At 49.5% G+C, this 14492-nt stretch overlaps 1 protein-coding gene across 3 annotated transcripts in view; it reads left to right on the forward strand.

Moving 5' to 3' along the window:
* KCTD1 (potassium channel tetramerization domain containing 1) overlaps positions 1 to 14492 on the forward strand; it is a 179857-nt gene that overhangs the window by 82664 nt on the left and 82701 nt on the right. The window contains exon 1 of one of the 3 annotated variants that reach the window (XM_059139513.1): positions 3356 to 3787. The exons of 1 other annotated variant lie outside the window; for it this stretch is intronic. Coding sequence is in view for 1 of the 2 variants with exons in the window: in XM_059139511.1 (XP_058995494.1) it covers positions 4135 to 5937 (1803 nt within the window). In the remaining variant the exon portion in view is untranslated. One more of the 3 variants, XM_059139511.1, reaches the window with a different exon arrangement.

The following is a 14492-nucleotide window of genomic DNA, read 5'->3' on the forward strand; positions in this document are numbered from 1 at the left end:
AATGTTCTACCAGAGAGACGATTATGGTAGGGAAATAGCAAACCAAAGCAGTCTTTTCAGTTATTTTAAGTTGCAAACAATAACTTCTTGCAGTTGCTTTTTGTCCTGATTTTTAAATGTAGAAATCCAGACCCATGATATTTTACGATTTTTTTTTTTTTACCAAGAAGTTTCTTGCTAAATATAGATCTAACTAAACACAGATCTGTTCATTCATTCATTTAATGTAAATGACTGGAGTGCTCATCATGATCCAGGCTCTAAGCTATACTACAAAGGTATATTGATGTAGCAGAGGAAATGGGCAGATAAAAAGCAACTACACCAATGATCTAACAGATGTTGCTCTGTAGATTGGAAGCAAAGAGGGAAAAGAGCTGAATATGTATCTGTGTGGTATAACCTCTCATAACATGTGAATATGAAACTGGAGTAGAAGGGTTATAAAATGAGGGGGAGATATTTGGAGTTTTTCCTCCCAAAATAACCATATCTCTACTTTCAAGTAATCTAAGAAATGGAGCAGCACAAATACACTGATGGTACTTTTTAATCATTAGGAAAGAGCTAAAAAAATGGGAACATCTTGCTGAAGATACAAACATCTCCGGACAGCTTTTATAATAATGAGTTGTGACAGTGAAATAATTATTATAAATGTTTCCTACAGGACTGCAATCAGTTTATGTAAAGAAGCTATTCATTCTGCACTAGAAATAAAGAAATCATCCTTAAAAAAGAGTCATCAGTCATAAGTGGTGGGGGAATTCAGCGGACTTCATGATAGGGCAGAGTCAAAGTGGATGATCCCAGCGGGGCTGATAGAAGACAACCACTACAGCCTCCTTACCAAATAATAAGAAGAAAGCCTTTATGATGCTCTCAGTTTGGTACCAAGTGTATGGTACCACAGGATGTTTTTAAGGAATCATTTCCTAAAGCTGGGATTTAACTCCTTTATGAATTCAACTGTAATTTTGCATCACCCGGTTTTAAAAATTAAGCAACTTATTTATTTGTCTTTGGTTGTGTCAGGAAGGGCTTTTCTGGGTGTTCTTCCTGATAGCTACTGTAGGTTCTAACCTGAAGAGGTCTTTTCCCATATCTGATGAAGAATCATTAATGGGCAAAGACTTTTGGTAGCTGTTCAGGAGCTGCTGCCACGAAGGGGATTCATAGCTGCCAGAAAATCAGTCCAAGGCGTACTTTCCAAGGTGCGTTTTTCCTGATGCCTGTGAGGGTCCTGCCCATTGTTTGCCAACTGTCCAGGCAGCATCTGAAGCTGTTGTTTTGCTACATCCGTTAAAAATTTATTTGCACTTGGGGTTTTTTGGTTCTGCCATTGCCCATCACCCCCCTCTCCCCTTTGGCTTTTGCCGGTAGAGACCTGCCCTGGGGGGTATTTTGTCCTGGGAGCACAAAACTATTTTCTTTTCTGGAAATAAGTTGACGTCAACTGGGAGCTGTTTTTGGTTGCTTTGTTTCCCGGAGCGTCCAACCCAGCACACCGCCTCCGGCAAATTGCAAGCAATTCAAAGCAGCTCGCCCAGCAGGGAGGGAAGCTGGGCTGGGGGCGGGACGGGGGCTCGCCCGTTTAAGCTGGGAGACCTGGGGAGCCGCTCCGCTCCGGGGCTGGAGCGTGGGCAGGTGTCTCCCGGCCCCTCCGGGAGCGCAGCCCCTCGGTGCACTGCGCTGCCCGTGAGGCCCGCGGGAGAGCAGCCCCTGATAGGTAACTTTCTGGGTGCCCACCTGAGGGTTCAACATTGCTGCAATTCCCTTCCTGGATACCGGGGCGTCCAGAAAACCTGGGAGCATCCTGGGACAAAGGGCCAGCCCTCCGGAAGTAGCCCAGTGCGACTGGTGTGGTGTGCGCGGGTTCGCGTGTGTAACTAACTTAGCTATTGCCCTGAGCTCCGGGAAACAAACGCCTTCCTACATATTACTGGGGGCACAGTGCATTTTGGACAAAGCCTGCAGCACCTCGGGGATGTTTCCGGAAGAGTGCAACCTACCTAATTTCTCACCTCCCCGGACTGTCCTCTGTGGACTGCAGGGCGGATGAAAGCGTGTGTCGTGTGTGTACGGTGTGTGTGTATGTGTGTGCGTGCGCGCCCGAGGAGCGGGAGGAGGCCCAGAAGGCACCGACTTGCTGCAACTTGTTCACACCTGGCGCCGTTTCCCCAACGCTCTACCGCGTCCAGGGCCGAGGAAACACGCGTAGGGCGAGCACTGATTGTTGAAGACACCGTCAACTCCCACTTAGGCACCCACACGGCCCAGAGCCCTAGTCTACCCGCCCCTTACTTTTTATTTTTTTTCTTTTGTTTTAAAATTACAAATTGACGGATGGGTTTCTATTGATGCATAAAACCATAAACTGCCCTGAAAGCAAGACGGGGGATCCGGAAGGGAGCGGGGGACAGGCAATTGACAAGACTTCTACAACCGAAGTGCCTAGAATTAGGACTCGGGGGCAAATCCGAGGACCCCCTGGAGAAGCTGGCGAGGCTGTTTTCACTGCAGGGTCGGCACGTCCCGGGGTCGCGCGGCTAGGACTTGGCTAAGTTGGTTCCCCCCAGCCCCTGGGATTCGAAGCTGGCGGGAGCGCCAAGGGACATTCGGGCTGCCCGAGGAGGAGAAAATTAGGATGCAGCGCGAGCTCCGGAGGTGGCCAGTGCTGTGCCGCCAAAGAAAACAGACGAGGTCTCGGGCGGCTCTGGGGGCGCTGCCCCTGGGTCGGGAGAGCGCGGGAGGTGGCGACGCGAGGACGCGCCCAGAGTCTGGGCGCGCCGGGGGCGGGCGTTGGGCTGGAAGTGGGACAGTGTCTCCTATGGGAAAGCGGGACCCGGCGAGCTCTTTGGCCGCCTTTCCAGTTTCGGAGGTATCCGCCCCCGTGCGCCGGAGGCACCGCAGCCCCGAGGGCGAAAGAATGGCGGTTGGCAAACTTGGAACGAGTGCGCCCGGGATCCGAATTGCCGGAATTGTGGCGGTGGCGGGGGCGGCCGAGACCCAAGTTCACTTTTTCCGCCCGCTCGCCCGCCGACGGGCCTTAGGAACGGGCATTGCTCTAGCTCCAACCAGGTGGAGCGCCTCGCCAGAGGGAGTTGTGTCAGTGTGCTCCGAGGCACGGAGGGCGGCGGCCAGCGCGAGTGGGGAGGGGTCCCTCGGGTCCGGAGCGTCTCTCCCGGTGTCTCCCCTCCCACCCGCCCCTCCCAAGTCTGTTTTTCTTGCTCCTTCCCCAGGCTGGCGGGATCGGCGCGGACTTGCCCTAGACCTACGGGGAGCGCCCCAGGTCTTTAATGACAGCTTAAGAGGCTGTTGGAAAAGTCGAAAGGGATGAGGCTGACGTGGGGCGTGTTTCGCTCCTTTGCAAGAGTCGGAAAGGGAGCTGGGAGCCGTGCGGCTGGCCCCAGGCCCCCGCGCCTCGCCGCCAGCAAGTAGGTGGGGGAGCAGCCGCCGCCAGCCCCATCCCGCTCCCAAGCCTCGCCCGCTGCGCCCTGGCCGCGGGCGCAGAGAGGGTGCGGGGCCTCGTCGTGCCTCCTCCACCCTGCTCATTAACCTGCCTGCTCCGCTCCGCTCCGGGCGGCCCCAGACACGGGCTTCTCCGAGCAGCACCCGCGGCCGGCCCGGCGCTGCCGCCTCCCGGAACCCCCGGCTCCGGGGGGCAATGAGGGGGCGGTGGAAGGGGCACTGCTCCTCGGGCATTACTTAGAGAAGCGAGACCGCCCCGCCCTCCCGCCTGCCCTCCCTCTCTCCCGCCCGGGCCCGCGCGCCACTCCGCCAGAGGGTAAGTTGGGAGTGTTTCACCCCCACCGACAGCTCTCCCTCCTCTTTCTCCCCCCGCCTTCAAAGTTTTCTTAGGAGTGAGGAGAGGGGTTGGGGAGGAATAGGGTCCAGCCAGCCCCCGTCCTTACCCTCTCCCTGTCTAACTTACCCCCGCCTCCCTTCCCCTCCATCCCCTGCGCGCCGCTGCCCCTCCGGAGCTGCGCTCCAAACTGACAATTGGAGCGCGGCTCCTTTAAGAGCCCGGCTTTGCCTCCCGGTAGCTGAAGGTCATTAAACACAAAAGCTCTCAGCGCTGCGGTCCAATATAGCGCATGCGCCCTGCCCGAGGACTGGCAGAGAGACGGCAATATGGCGAGAATGCCTGGCAGCGGGGACTGTAACACCAGCGCGGGCGGCAGCGCCAGCGCCGCCGCCGCCGCCGCCGAGAACAATGGGGAGCGGGGCGAGGGCGAGCGCGGTTCGGGGGGCCGCGGCCGCCGCCACGGCCGCCCGCACTACTGCAGCGCGGGCGAGGAGGAGGAGGAAGAGGAGGAGGACGACGAGATCCAGGAGGTGCAGATAACGGGGGACGAGGAGGAGGAGGAGGAGGACGGAGGTGGGGGGCTGGAGGAGGAAGAGGAGGAGGAGGAGATGGGGCTGGACTGGGATGAGCCCCTGGAGCCCGAGGACTCGGCCGGGGAGGAGCTGGAACCCGAGCCGGTCCATATGATCAATATGGACCAGAGCGCCGCGCTGGAGCCCGAGGCGCCGCCGCGATTGCTGGCGCCCCGGGCCCGCGGCGGGCCGCCCGGGGACAGCGCCGAGCTGGACCCCGACGTGCTGCAGCGCCCCGAGCGGGCCCGGCTGAGCGAGAACACCCGGCTGGCCACCCGCTACGCCGTGCGCATCTTCCGGGAGTACCTGAGCGAGAAGGCGCAGAGCCCGGACTTCGAGACCATGGACAAGGGGGCGCTGTGCCGCGTGCTGCGCTCTTTCTACGCCGAGGCCCGCTCCAAGAGCGGCCAGCTCTACAGCAAGTCGTCGCTCATCAGCATCCGCAGCTCCCTCAACCGCTACCTCAACGAGCCCCCGTACTGCCGCACGCTCGACCTCACCAAGGACCCCGAGCTGCGCAGCGCCAACCTGACGCTGGCCGCGGTCATCCGCAAGCTCGAGGAGCAGGGCGCCGGGCCGGTGGTGCAGAAGCAAGCCATCACGCGTGCCGACCTGCGCAAGCTCTACACCTCCAGCGTCTTCAGCACCAACACGCCCTTCGGGCTGCTCAACAAGGTCTGGTTCGAGACGTGCATGTACTTCTGCACGCGCGGCCGCGAGAACCAGCGCGAGCTGGAGGAGGACTCCTTTGGGCTGGCTATGGACGAGGACGGCCGCAAGTTCGTCTACTTTAAGTCCCTCGGGCCCTACCACAAGTCGCGCTCGTCGTCGTGGAGCAAGAAGCGTGCAGAGAGCAGCGACGAGGAGAACTTGCCCCGCATGTACGAGACGGGCACCGAGTTCTGCCCCTACGCCAGCTTCGTGAAGTACCTGTCGAAGCGCAACCCACTCTGCAAGGCGTTCTTCCAGCGGCCCCGGGACCACTGCAGCGAGGGCGATGTGACCTGGTACGAGAACAAAGCCATCGGCAAGAACTTGCTGGGCACCAGGATGCAGATGCTCTCGAAGGCGGCCAAGCTCTCCAAGACCTACACCAACCACTGCATCGGCGCGGTCTCCATCGCCACGCTTAACAGCATCGCTGGCATCGGCACCAAACTGGGCTCGCCCGCCCCGCAGGGCTGCTACGCGGAGGCTCTGAACGGGGCGGCTCGGCACCACTCCCACCACCCCCCCACCCATCCCTCCCACCACCACCGCCCCCAGCCGCCCTCGCTGGGGAACACCTATATCCTCCCCAAAGACAGCCAGGTCGGGCCCGACGTGAAATCCGAGGCTGCGCCCAAGCGCGCTCTGTACGAGTCGGTGTTCGGGTCGGGGGATATCTGCGGCCCCTCTTCCCCCAAAAGACTTTGTATCCGCCCCTCGGAGCCTGTGGATGCGGTGGTGGTGGTTTCCGTGAAACACGACCCCCTGCCTCTTCTTCCAGAAGCCAATGGGCACAGAAGCACCAATTCTCCCACAGTAGTTTCACCTGCTCTTGTTTCCCCCACCCAGGTAACCAAACCAAACTCTATGCATGAAATGTTTCTGCGGTACCATTTGGGACTAACTTTTGCTAATGCAGGTCTGGGTTGGGGGCGGGGAGGACTTTTAAAAAGTACTAAATATACTGAATCAGATTGGAGCTCACTCTTAGAAGCTTAACTCTTGGAGCTTTTCAGGAAAGTTTACATCTAATCTTAAAATATGTGAGAAGGCACGCTCCCTAAATCCCTGCTGCGCAGTAAGGCTAAAACTTCAAAGTTTGCAGAACAAAAGGGTTGGAGGCAGCCGGCCTCTCCGTTGAACGCTGGAGTTCTCTAAGGCAGGGTGGAGGAATACCATGCATATAAAGGAAGCAGTTACTTAAAATATATTTGAATAAAGCAACCATTAAAATACTCTTTTGCATATTACCCATAATTTAGGAAGATTTGAAAAAAAAGAAAAAACGGTTCCGTACTGAAAAAGAAAACATGCCAAGCCCACTTCCTGTATGTGGGTGGGGAGTGGAGAGATTGGCAGTCCAGTGCCAGTTTATGCTGTAACAGGTAGCTGAATGTAAAGTGATGTTTGGGGTGTAGTTTCCAGAAACTGAAGTCACTTGTTAATAGAACAGGTATCTGCACTACCAGCCAGACTCTGTGCTCTATGGTGCCCAGTACCGCGGTTACCAAACCTTGCTGCCCGTGTCTTGCCGCATGAGGCTCACCATCTAGAGGGCAGATAAGACTCAAGAATGGAGATATTTAATTAAGACCCAACAGCACAGTAGTGTGGCAAGAACACCCACAGTGACAAGCTGTACGTAGCCCAGAAGCTGAGCCACCTTGGGCAAATCAGTTCACTTCTCTGGGCTTCAGAGTCCTCATCAAGGATTAGGGAACAGTTTTAATATTCAAATTATTTAATTCTAAGCAGTACCAAATTTTAGGTGGAGATTGAGGGCTTCCCTGGATGCTTCTGGTCTTATTATTTAGAGGAATAGGTTCATATTCTTAAAATTCTGTTCCTCTTTTGGAGACTTCTCTAGGAGCCAGAAACCAGAGGTCTGTGGGGACTGTGCTCTATTCTGTAGGCAGGCGTAGCCCCTGGAGGTTTTACAACTTTGACCTCCCTGCCATCAAGCAGAAGTAGGAATTTCCCCCGAAAGTCTGGAGGTTGTAGTGCAGGCCTTCAAGGAACAGATGTCAGGTACCTCTGTGCTTTTTCCGAAGTGGAAATTCCAGTTCTGGACAGACTGACCCGTTCAGAGGTTTACCAGCTAATCAGCAAGCCCCAAGGCCAGCAGAGAAAGGGGCTGTGAATGGTAATATAAACACCAAAGTTCTCTAAAATACACAAGACCTGCAGGCTATGTGTCTTTCTCTACTTCCAGTGTGCGTGGTACATTTCCGATAGATCAGGAGGTGGCTTTCTGCAGTTGTGAGGGCCTCAAGAGGAGAGTTCTTCCTTGGAGAATTTGGATTTGCTTTTTCTTTGAAAGCAAAAATAAATGTTCACATTCTTCTGATCAAGTAAGACCCTTAAAACTTCCTGGTTTAGAGTAGCACCTGATGATTAAGAGTTAAACGCCTGAGAAAGTTTATTAAAGTCTGTGTCTGGTTGGAATAACAATGAAACAGTTTGTCTGCTGGCATCTGTCTGGTATATAGTGTCCTATAGATTCATGACTTAAGATTCACAGAAGATGGAGGAGGGAGTTGCTCAGTGGGTTTTGTTTTGGTCTGAGGAATGCACTTGCCCTGTCATAGTTTTGTTTCCACTGAGTGAGATAAATCAGTTCTCTAAACCTGACTACGGATTCTTTTCTTTTTCTGAGTTAGAGTCAGATAAATATAGATTAAACTTAAATATAGATTTGAGTGTCCATATGTTGGCTAGATTGTTATTATGCAAACATTTTTGCATAAGTTTCGTGTAGTTAAAACACTACGAAAAGTTGTTCTTTTTGCACATATTTAAGTCAGCTTTTTATTTATGTTTAAGTTTTTTTACTCAGCTTTAAGAAGTTTTAAGGAAACTCTTTAATTAACCCCTGCAGAGCTCGCTTTCTAAAGTCTGGGTATTCTAAGAATGAAACAAATGTTTAGTTTATGTAGAAAGCCGATATTAAACCTTTTCCTCTTGTATTTATTAAAATCACAGAACCATTTGAGGTCCAGGGCATTTCCTGGGTATTGTGGACCAGCTGGGGTTACTGGCCCAAGGCACTGCCTCAGGAGGCCAACTCCTCTTGCCGGTCAGTAGTCTTCAGGAAATGCTGTGTGTAGCTTGAGCTTCAGTCATTATTACTTAATTATAAACATAGGCCACCTAACCTTAGTATCAGCTAAGCCCCTCAAGTGGCATTGCACGGAATTCCACTGTTGGCCCTATTTTTCTCGACTTCTTGACAATACCCACACCCTGATGCTCTGATCTCTTCTCATAGTGCAAGTTTCTCAAAAAATGAAGAGCCGATTCCTTTAAGTGCATTTACTCTTTACGTTTTGAGACTTGACTTTTTGAGAGGGTTACTAGGTGTGTCATTTGTGCGACTGGTTGAAAAATGAATGCATTCAAGGGTTAATGATTATGGAATTTGTGATTTTTATTCCTGTGAATTTCCTGGCTTTTGTTGGTTTTGGGGAGAGGGTGGCAGGGAGGAGTTGTGATAGTTGTGATGGTTGCTTCAAGGAGTTCACTCTTTAATTCTCTGGAATGGCTGTTAAAAGGGAAGGGCAATTCTTGTCTCCCCTCCTCCTGCATAGCTGTTGTGACCTAAGATGATCCAGTTACGGTGTGGCTTCCTAGCAATCTTGGGAGATCACATGGTACATTTAAAAAGGTTTAGCACAGCCCATCCTACATTTTTCAGAGCTGTTCTCCTTGCACGAAAATACAGCATTTTTCCTGCCTCAGAGAACAATACTTCAGCTTAGATACCCTGGCACAGAGATTTCTAACTTTAGTCTTTAGCATCTACATGAAAAGAATATAGTAAGAATTTAAATTCTCTAAATATCATAGCTTTGTTGCTAAAGCTTTTATAGACCGTGCCTCTCTCCAGCACCAAACAAAAATGTGAAAATCAGCTCCCTAAAATAGACTTAGACACATTCGTAAGCTCGTGCCAAAGGTGTCTTCAGTTCTTATTTGACTTTAACCCAGATTATTTCCAGAAATACTTCTAAGGAATTCTGCAGGTAGGGAATAAGTAGTGGGGAGATTCTGGGGTTGGTGGAACACATGGTCTGTGTCTGTTTCATTGGCTTCACTAGGGTCCAGAGTCGGTCTGTACAGTTTCCCAAATGAAAATTGGAGCACCCTCTGTGTGGGGCACATGCGGTCTTTAGTGACATTGCCTTTGAGGAGTTGGATGTTGATTGTGCTGGGGAAGCAGTTTTCCTTCAGGTGCTTAGTGTGGGAAGGAATAATCTGTCTCTCTGCTTAATAGGAAAAAACCTCGAACAAACAGACATGCATTTTATGTATTACTGAAATAGTCACCAAAGTCTTGTTTTTAATTTGGGAGGGCTACTCTCTTTTCTTAAAGAGGGAATCAGACTTATATAAACGTGAAGGGAGTATAGTGGGTTTAACAGCCAAAGCAATTGTAACAGAACTTTCTTATGATGGTTATCTGGAGCTGTTAGGATTAGCTACCTTATTTTAAAAAGGCATTTTCCTGATTTTTACTGTTAGTTTATGGCTATTTTCCTTTTCCTGCTACAGGAGTATTTGCTCTCCCATTCAAATTGGTGGAGAAACTAAGTGTCAGTTACATAACTATGTAACTTTTTTCACTCATGCAGGAAACAGTTATTGAGCATCTCCTACTGTGGCTTTTGTACCAGGAATCTCTATAAATTAATCCATTTTCCACTTGGCAAGTAGTAGCATTGGCAGGATTTTGGCCTCATTAACTATTAAAACCAGATCAGAATAAAGAAAGTTAAAAGGTGAAGCACTTACTGTTTTGCAGCAGTCATTTTGGGAAAGAAATCTATATTTTTAACTCCTATATTATTACTGCAGTCATGATGTAAGTGAATTATTCTAAATTGCTATGAACCCGTATGTATGTCAGCTCACTGTTAAAGCTGGTCCAGGAAACAGAGAAAGAAGTATTTGCTGCGGAATGAGAAAGTGGCTCGCATTCATTGAACACTTAAATCTTGGTGTCCCCCTGATTTTAAAACCTGGCTCCCCCAAACAAATGCTACCTGGAAAACAGTCCTCTTGTCACTGCACATGAGAGCCCATCTGCAGGTAGGACTGCTCCTTGCACATGGGACTGTGGAAGCAGGTTCGGCCTTGGTCTAGGCCAGTTAAATCCCCACTTCAGTTATTTAATAAAAAGTTCAGTTTCAAAGTTCACCTTTGGTATCCTAGATGCCATTTGCAAAGCAAAATTGTTGTAGAAATTGCGGTGCAGTTGCCCGTGTTGATAATCTTGGAAACAAACATGTAACGTGAATCTGTCATTTGCTAGACCTTTATTTCTAGGACCTGTTCTTACTTCTCTTGATTGACCCTTCACTGCATAATACCAGTTAGTCACGAGCCTTTTTAAAGACTTCTTTGGACAATTTAGAAAGAGGAGAAGGTAGGGGAAATTGGTTGGTCCAAAGGGGGCTGTTGATTGACCTTGAGGAACCAAAATGAAAGAAAACGTAGCTTTCAGATTTGAAACCTTGCAGGGGCATCTTTTTTTTTTACTGAGTTCTAGTGGTGGTGTAAGGACACCGAATTCAAGTCAACCGTTGTTGGTTGAGCTTCTGTCCGCTTGCTAAGTGCTTGTCTAAAAGGGGCAGGATTTGGCTTTTGTCCTCAGTGGGGGATCGCAGAGGATGAACAAGTTAGTGGGGTTCAAGCTGGAGGGATTGTCCACTTGATATGCACACATCACCATGGAAACAGATGAACTTTTAAAGTTTTAGGTTCTGTAAGATTTGAGGCCAGTTGGGTTTTCAGATTTGTAAAAGGGTCTCTTTGTCTTCTGTTCTCCGAGGATGGGCTCAGAAAGGTGTCAAGTCTTTACAACGGACAATGAGTTTCTGCATAGTCTGGAAATAAATGAGTGTTTAAGCCGGTCGAGATACCTCACCATTGCCAGGGCTGTGTTTCCAAATGTGCGTGGCTTTAAACTAGACAGCCGACCACAGTATATCCTCTCTACTACAGGAGACCAAGCCTCGTTAGACGTGGTTCAGGTGTTCAGTAATTCTCCCCACCCTCCTCTTCAGCTTTCTTTACAGCCAGACTTCGTTTCAGCTTATACACTTCAACAACGAACAGAGCCTGTTCTTTCTTCCTGAAAAAGATACATTTATATATGACCGTCAACTTTTATTCATCACTCATTTTTTAAATTCACATCCTATCCTAAACTTGGCCCATGCAGGGGATTTTTCAGAAACAAAAAAGCAGGCGATCTCATATGGGACTGTGAACAGTCAGGAGTGTCTGACCTTTTGATCACAGTGGTTTGGTCACAGAGGTTTGCCCTGGGGCTGCTTTGGGGACCCCCGTGGGAGCTTCTTCTGGAAACCCACTGCATTCTGAGAGCTGTGATTCCTATTGAGTGCCTGCGAATACTTGAGCCCCTGCTGGCTGTCCAGGCAGGAGTTTGGGTGTGTTGACTGTGCAGGGTGCAGGGAAGTCACAAGCCGCTCCTCATACTGGAAGAGAAGTGTGAGGATGACAACAGGGCTCCTGTGTTGATTGAGTCCGTGTATGCAACCCAGGAAAGCTGACGGACTCAGAGCAGCCTTGAAGGGAGAGGATTGGGAGGCTGCCAGAGCAGCTGCCAGAGCAGCTCCGTTTTTTCACACGTCACCAGCCCATTCTGTGCCTCCCACCCTTCCAGGTAGGCATTTGAAAATCACCTTTCTCATGCAAACCTTTCTAGCCGCATGCACACCTCGAACAGCTGCTTGCCCCTGATCACCTGGCAGTGAGCCCTCGAAGATGGGCATGTTGATCCCGTCCTGGAGGAAGGAGGTAAAAATGTGCTACCCGAAAGGGCTGACAGATTTAAGAGAACGTTAGGTTGTGGGCTTCTAGGAAAAAAGGGGAGAAATTCAGAGAGGAATGCTGAAGGATGGCAGAGATAAATGGTGCTTCCTTTGTGAGTAATGATGGTCACCAAATTAGAATGTCAGGACTAGTTTGGAGGTTTTTAATCTTCATTTTCTAGTTTTACTCTGCATCTCCACTGCTGGTTTTCCCGGTTCAGTCAGGTGTCTCACCATTCAGCCCCTACCCTTCCTCTCAACCCTAGAAAAAGAGAACTGTTGTTTATAGCAACTGTCCCATGTGGGTGCTTTCCGCCACATACTAGGGACCAAGCTAGTTCGAGACACTATATATGTAGATATATTTTTTGGTATTTGTCATTTCTCTACCACCGCCCCCCCCCCACTTGAGACAACATGGTCATGGATAATAACATTCATACAGATAGAGATGCACACATATGTGTTATATAAACTTGATGCATGAGAAAATCCTCCATTTTGTTATTGTGGTCTGCGAAGGCAAGTGTCTTGAGCTTACAGATAATTGAGGAGACTTGAACTTGCTATATTGGTTTTTGGTTTTTCTTTTTTCTTTTTTGTCTCTTTGGTTTTTTTGCCCAGTAGTTTGAAGGAATATAGCTTAAACATGAGAGCTGTTTCAGCATTCCCAGCTTCCCAGCTGTTCAAGGTGAGCCATTGGCCCCCGGTCCAGGAAGGAGGGAAAGAGAAGTGTGCTCTGGCCACAGAGTTCTCACCCTGTTGGGCTGCAGTCTTCGGGGATGAACAAGACCCCTCCTTGCAGAGCTGTGATGTCCGCTGTCACAGCCTCTGACCGATTCTGTAGTTAGGAAGCGAAATGTAATCATTAATAATGACCAAGACATTCCAGGGTGGTTTTTTGTTTTTTCTGTGGTCTTCTGACTGGCTGCCTCTACATCCCTGTCAGAAATGCAGATATCTCCATGCCGCGCCCCTGAATCAGCTCCTGAGCACAAGGTCTAACAGCTAATCAGTAGCTGTCCCTAGATTCAGATCCAGACCTGGCTGATTCTGAGCATCTGCTTTTAAATCATAGTCTTTTTTTTCCCCAAAATTCTTACCAAGCGTTCAGATAGAAAAATCCAATAAAGAGAAGGTGATATAACATTGGATTCATATTACTACCCGAGGTGCTTTCCTGGAGCAACCTAAGAAGAGAGAACTTGTTTCTGTCAAGCAAAAATAAGTAAATAAATAAATAGCAGGGAACCCAAAAGAGTATTTGCCATGAGTCTGTGCTTCTGTGTTCCTGTGTGTGGTCCCCCAGCCCAGGGTGGATCCGGGGACCCAGCAACCTTTTGAGAAGCTCTGTCACACAGCAGGTAAGAAGATGCTGGTGCCAGCCCCCCCCCCCCCATGCCCGTGGTTCAGTTTCCTCCTAGGTCACTGGGGAAGGCAGTCACACCCACCTGGCAGGGTCACCTGGGTGCATGAACTACTATTTGAGAAGCCCTGAAAGCCTGAGCACTCTGGGAACATTTTCTGTCATTTTATTATCTTAGAACAGAATGTCTTAACATTTGAAAAACTACTGATGTTGGTGTTAAATCCAGTCTCCGTCTTCAGTTTTCTCTTGTAAATGGCTTGTAGGGAAGCTGTGCGGGCCTCTGCTGTTTCTTCTTCAGGGGTCTGCCCAGACTTGGGCCCGTAGCAATTCCTCTTGTCTCCTAGCAGCTAGGAAGTCTCCAGGCGTCCCTTCTGCTCTGGCTCTCCAGGACCTGCCTGTCTCTCCCTTACCTCAGAAAGCTTTTGGGATGCCTGGCTGGTTCAGTTGGAAGAGAATATGACTCTTGATCTTAGGGTCATGCGTTCGAGCCCCATATGGGGTATAGAGATTACTTAGATAAATACGACTGTAAAAAAGAAAAAAGAAAAAGCAAGCCATCTCATCCCCATGGATGCTTCACCCCAAAGCTTGTTTTTTTTTTCTCTCCCATGCTTTTCCTTAAGATTTGCGCATGCTGTGGCCCCAGGCAGGGTTGATCTCTATACCTTGTAGGTTTATTCTGCAAACTGCTCCCCTTTCTCTTTCGAAAACCTTGGAAGTTTTCAAGTGCTAAAGGGGTAGGGAGAGTTCCTGATGGCCATATGCCCTGACTCCATCAGATTTGCAAAAGTTGGCTTAGAAGGAGATCAACAACTTATATAATATATGGAATTTTATTTGGAATGGTTTGGGATTCTGGGAGTGATCATAACACTGGAGTTTTGACAGCATTAAGAAGGTCATCATGGTAATAACTTTCAGTATTCTAGAAGTAGGGCCTATGGTTGGCTAGATCCTGTGTTGTGGTATTTGTATTTCCTTAATGCATAATTGGACGATAATTTTCTAAAACTCAACTTCTGTCTTGGGGGTATATAAATCAATAGACATTCCACTTAAAGTTGAGGTATAATAATAAATATATTTTTTTATTTTTATTTATTTATTTTTTAAGACTTCATCTATTTATTTGACAGAGATCACAAGTAGGCAGAGAAGCAGGCAAGAGTGGTGGTGCCGGTGGGGGGGGGGGCAGGAAG

The sequence above is a fragment of the Mustela lutreola genome, chromosome 11, assembly GCF_030435805.1.
Source record: "Mustela lutreola isolate mMusLut2 chromosome 11, mMusLut2.pri, whole genome shotgun sequence".
NCBI lineage: Eukaryota > Metazoa > Chordata > Mammalia > Carnivora > Mustelidae > Mustela > Mustela lutreola.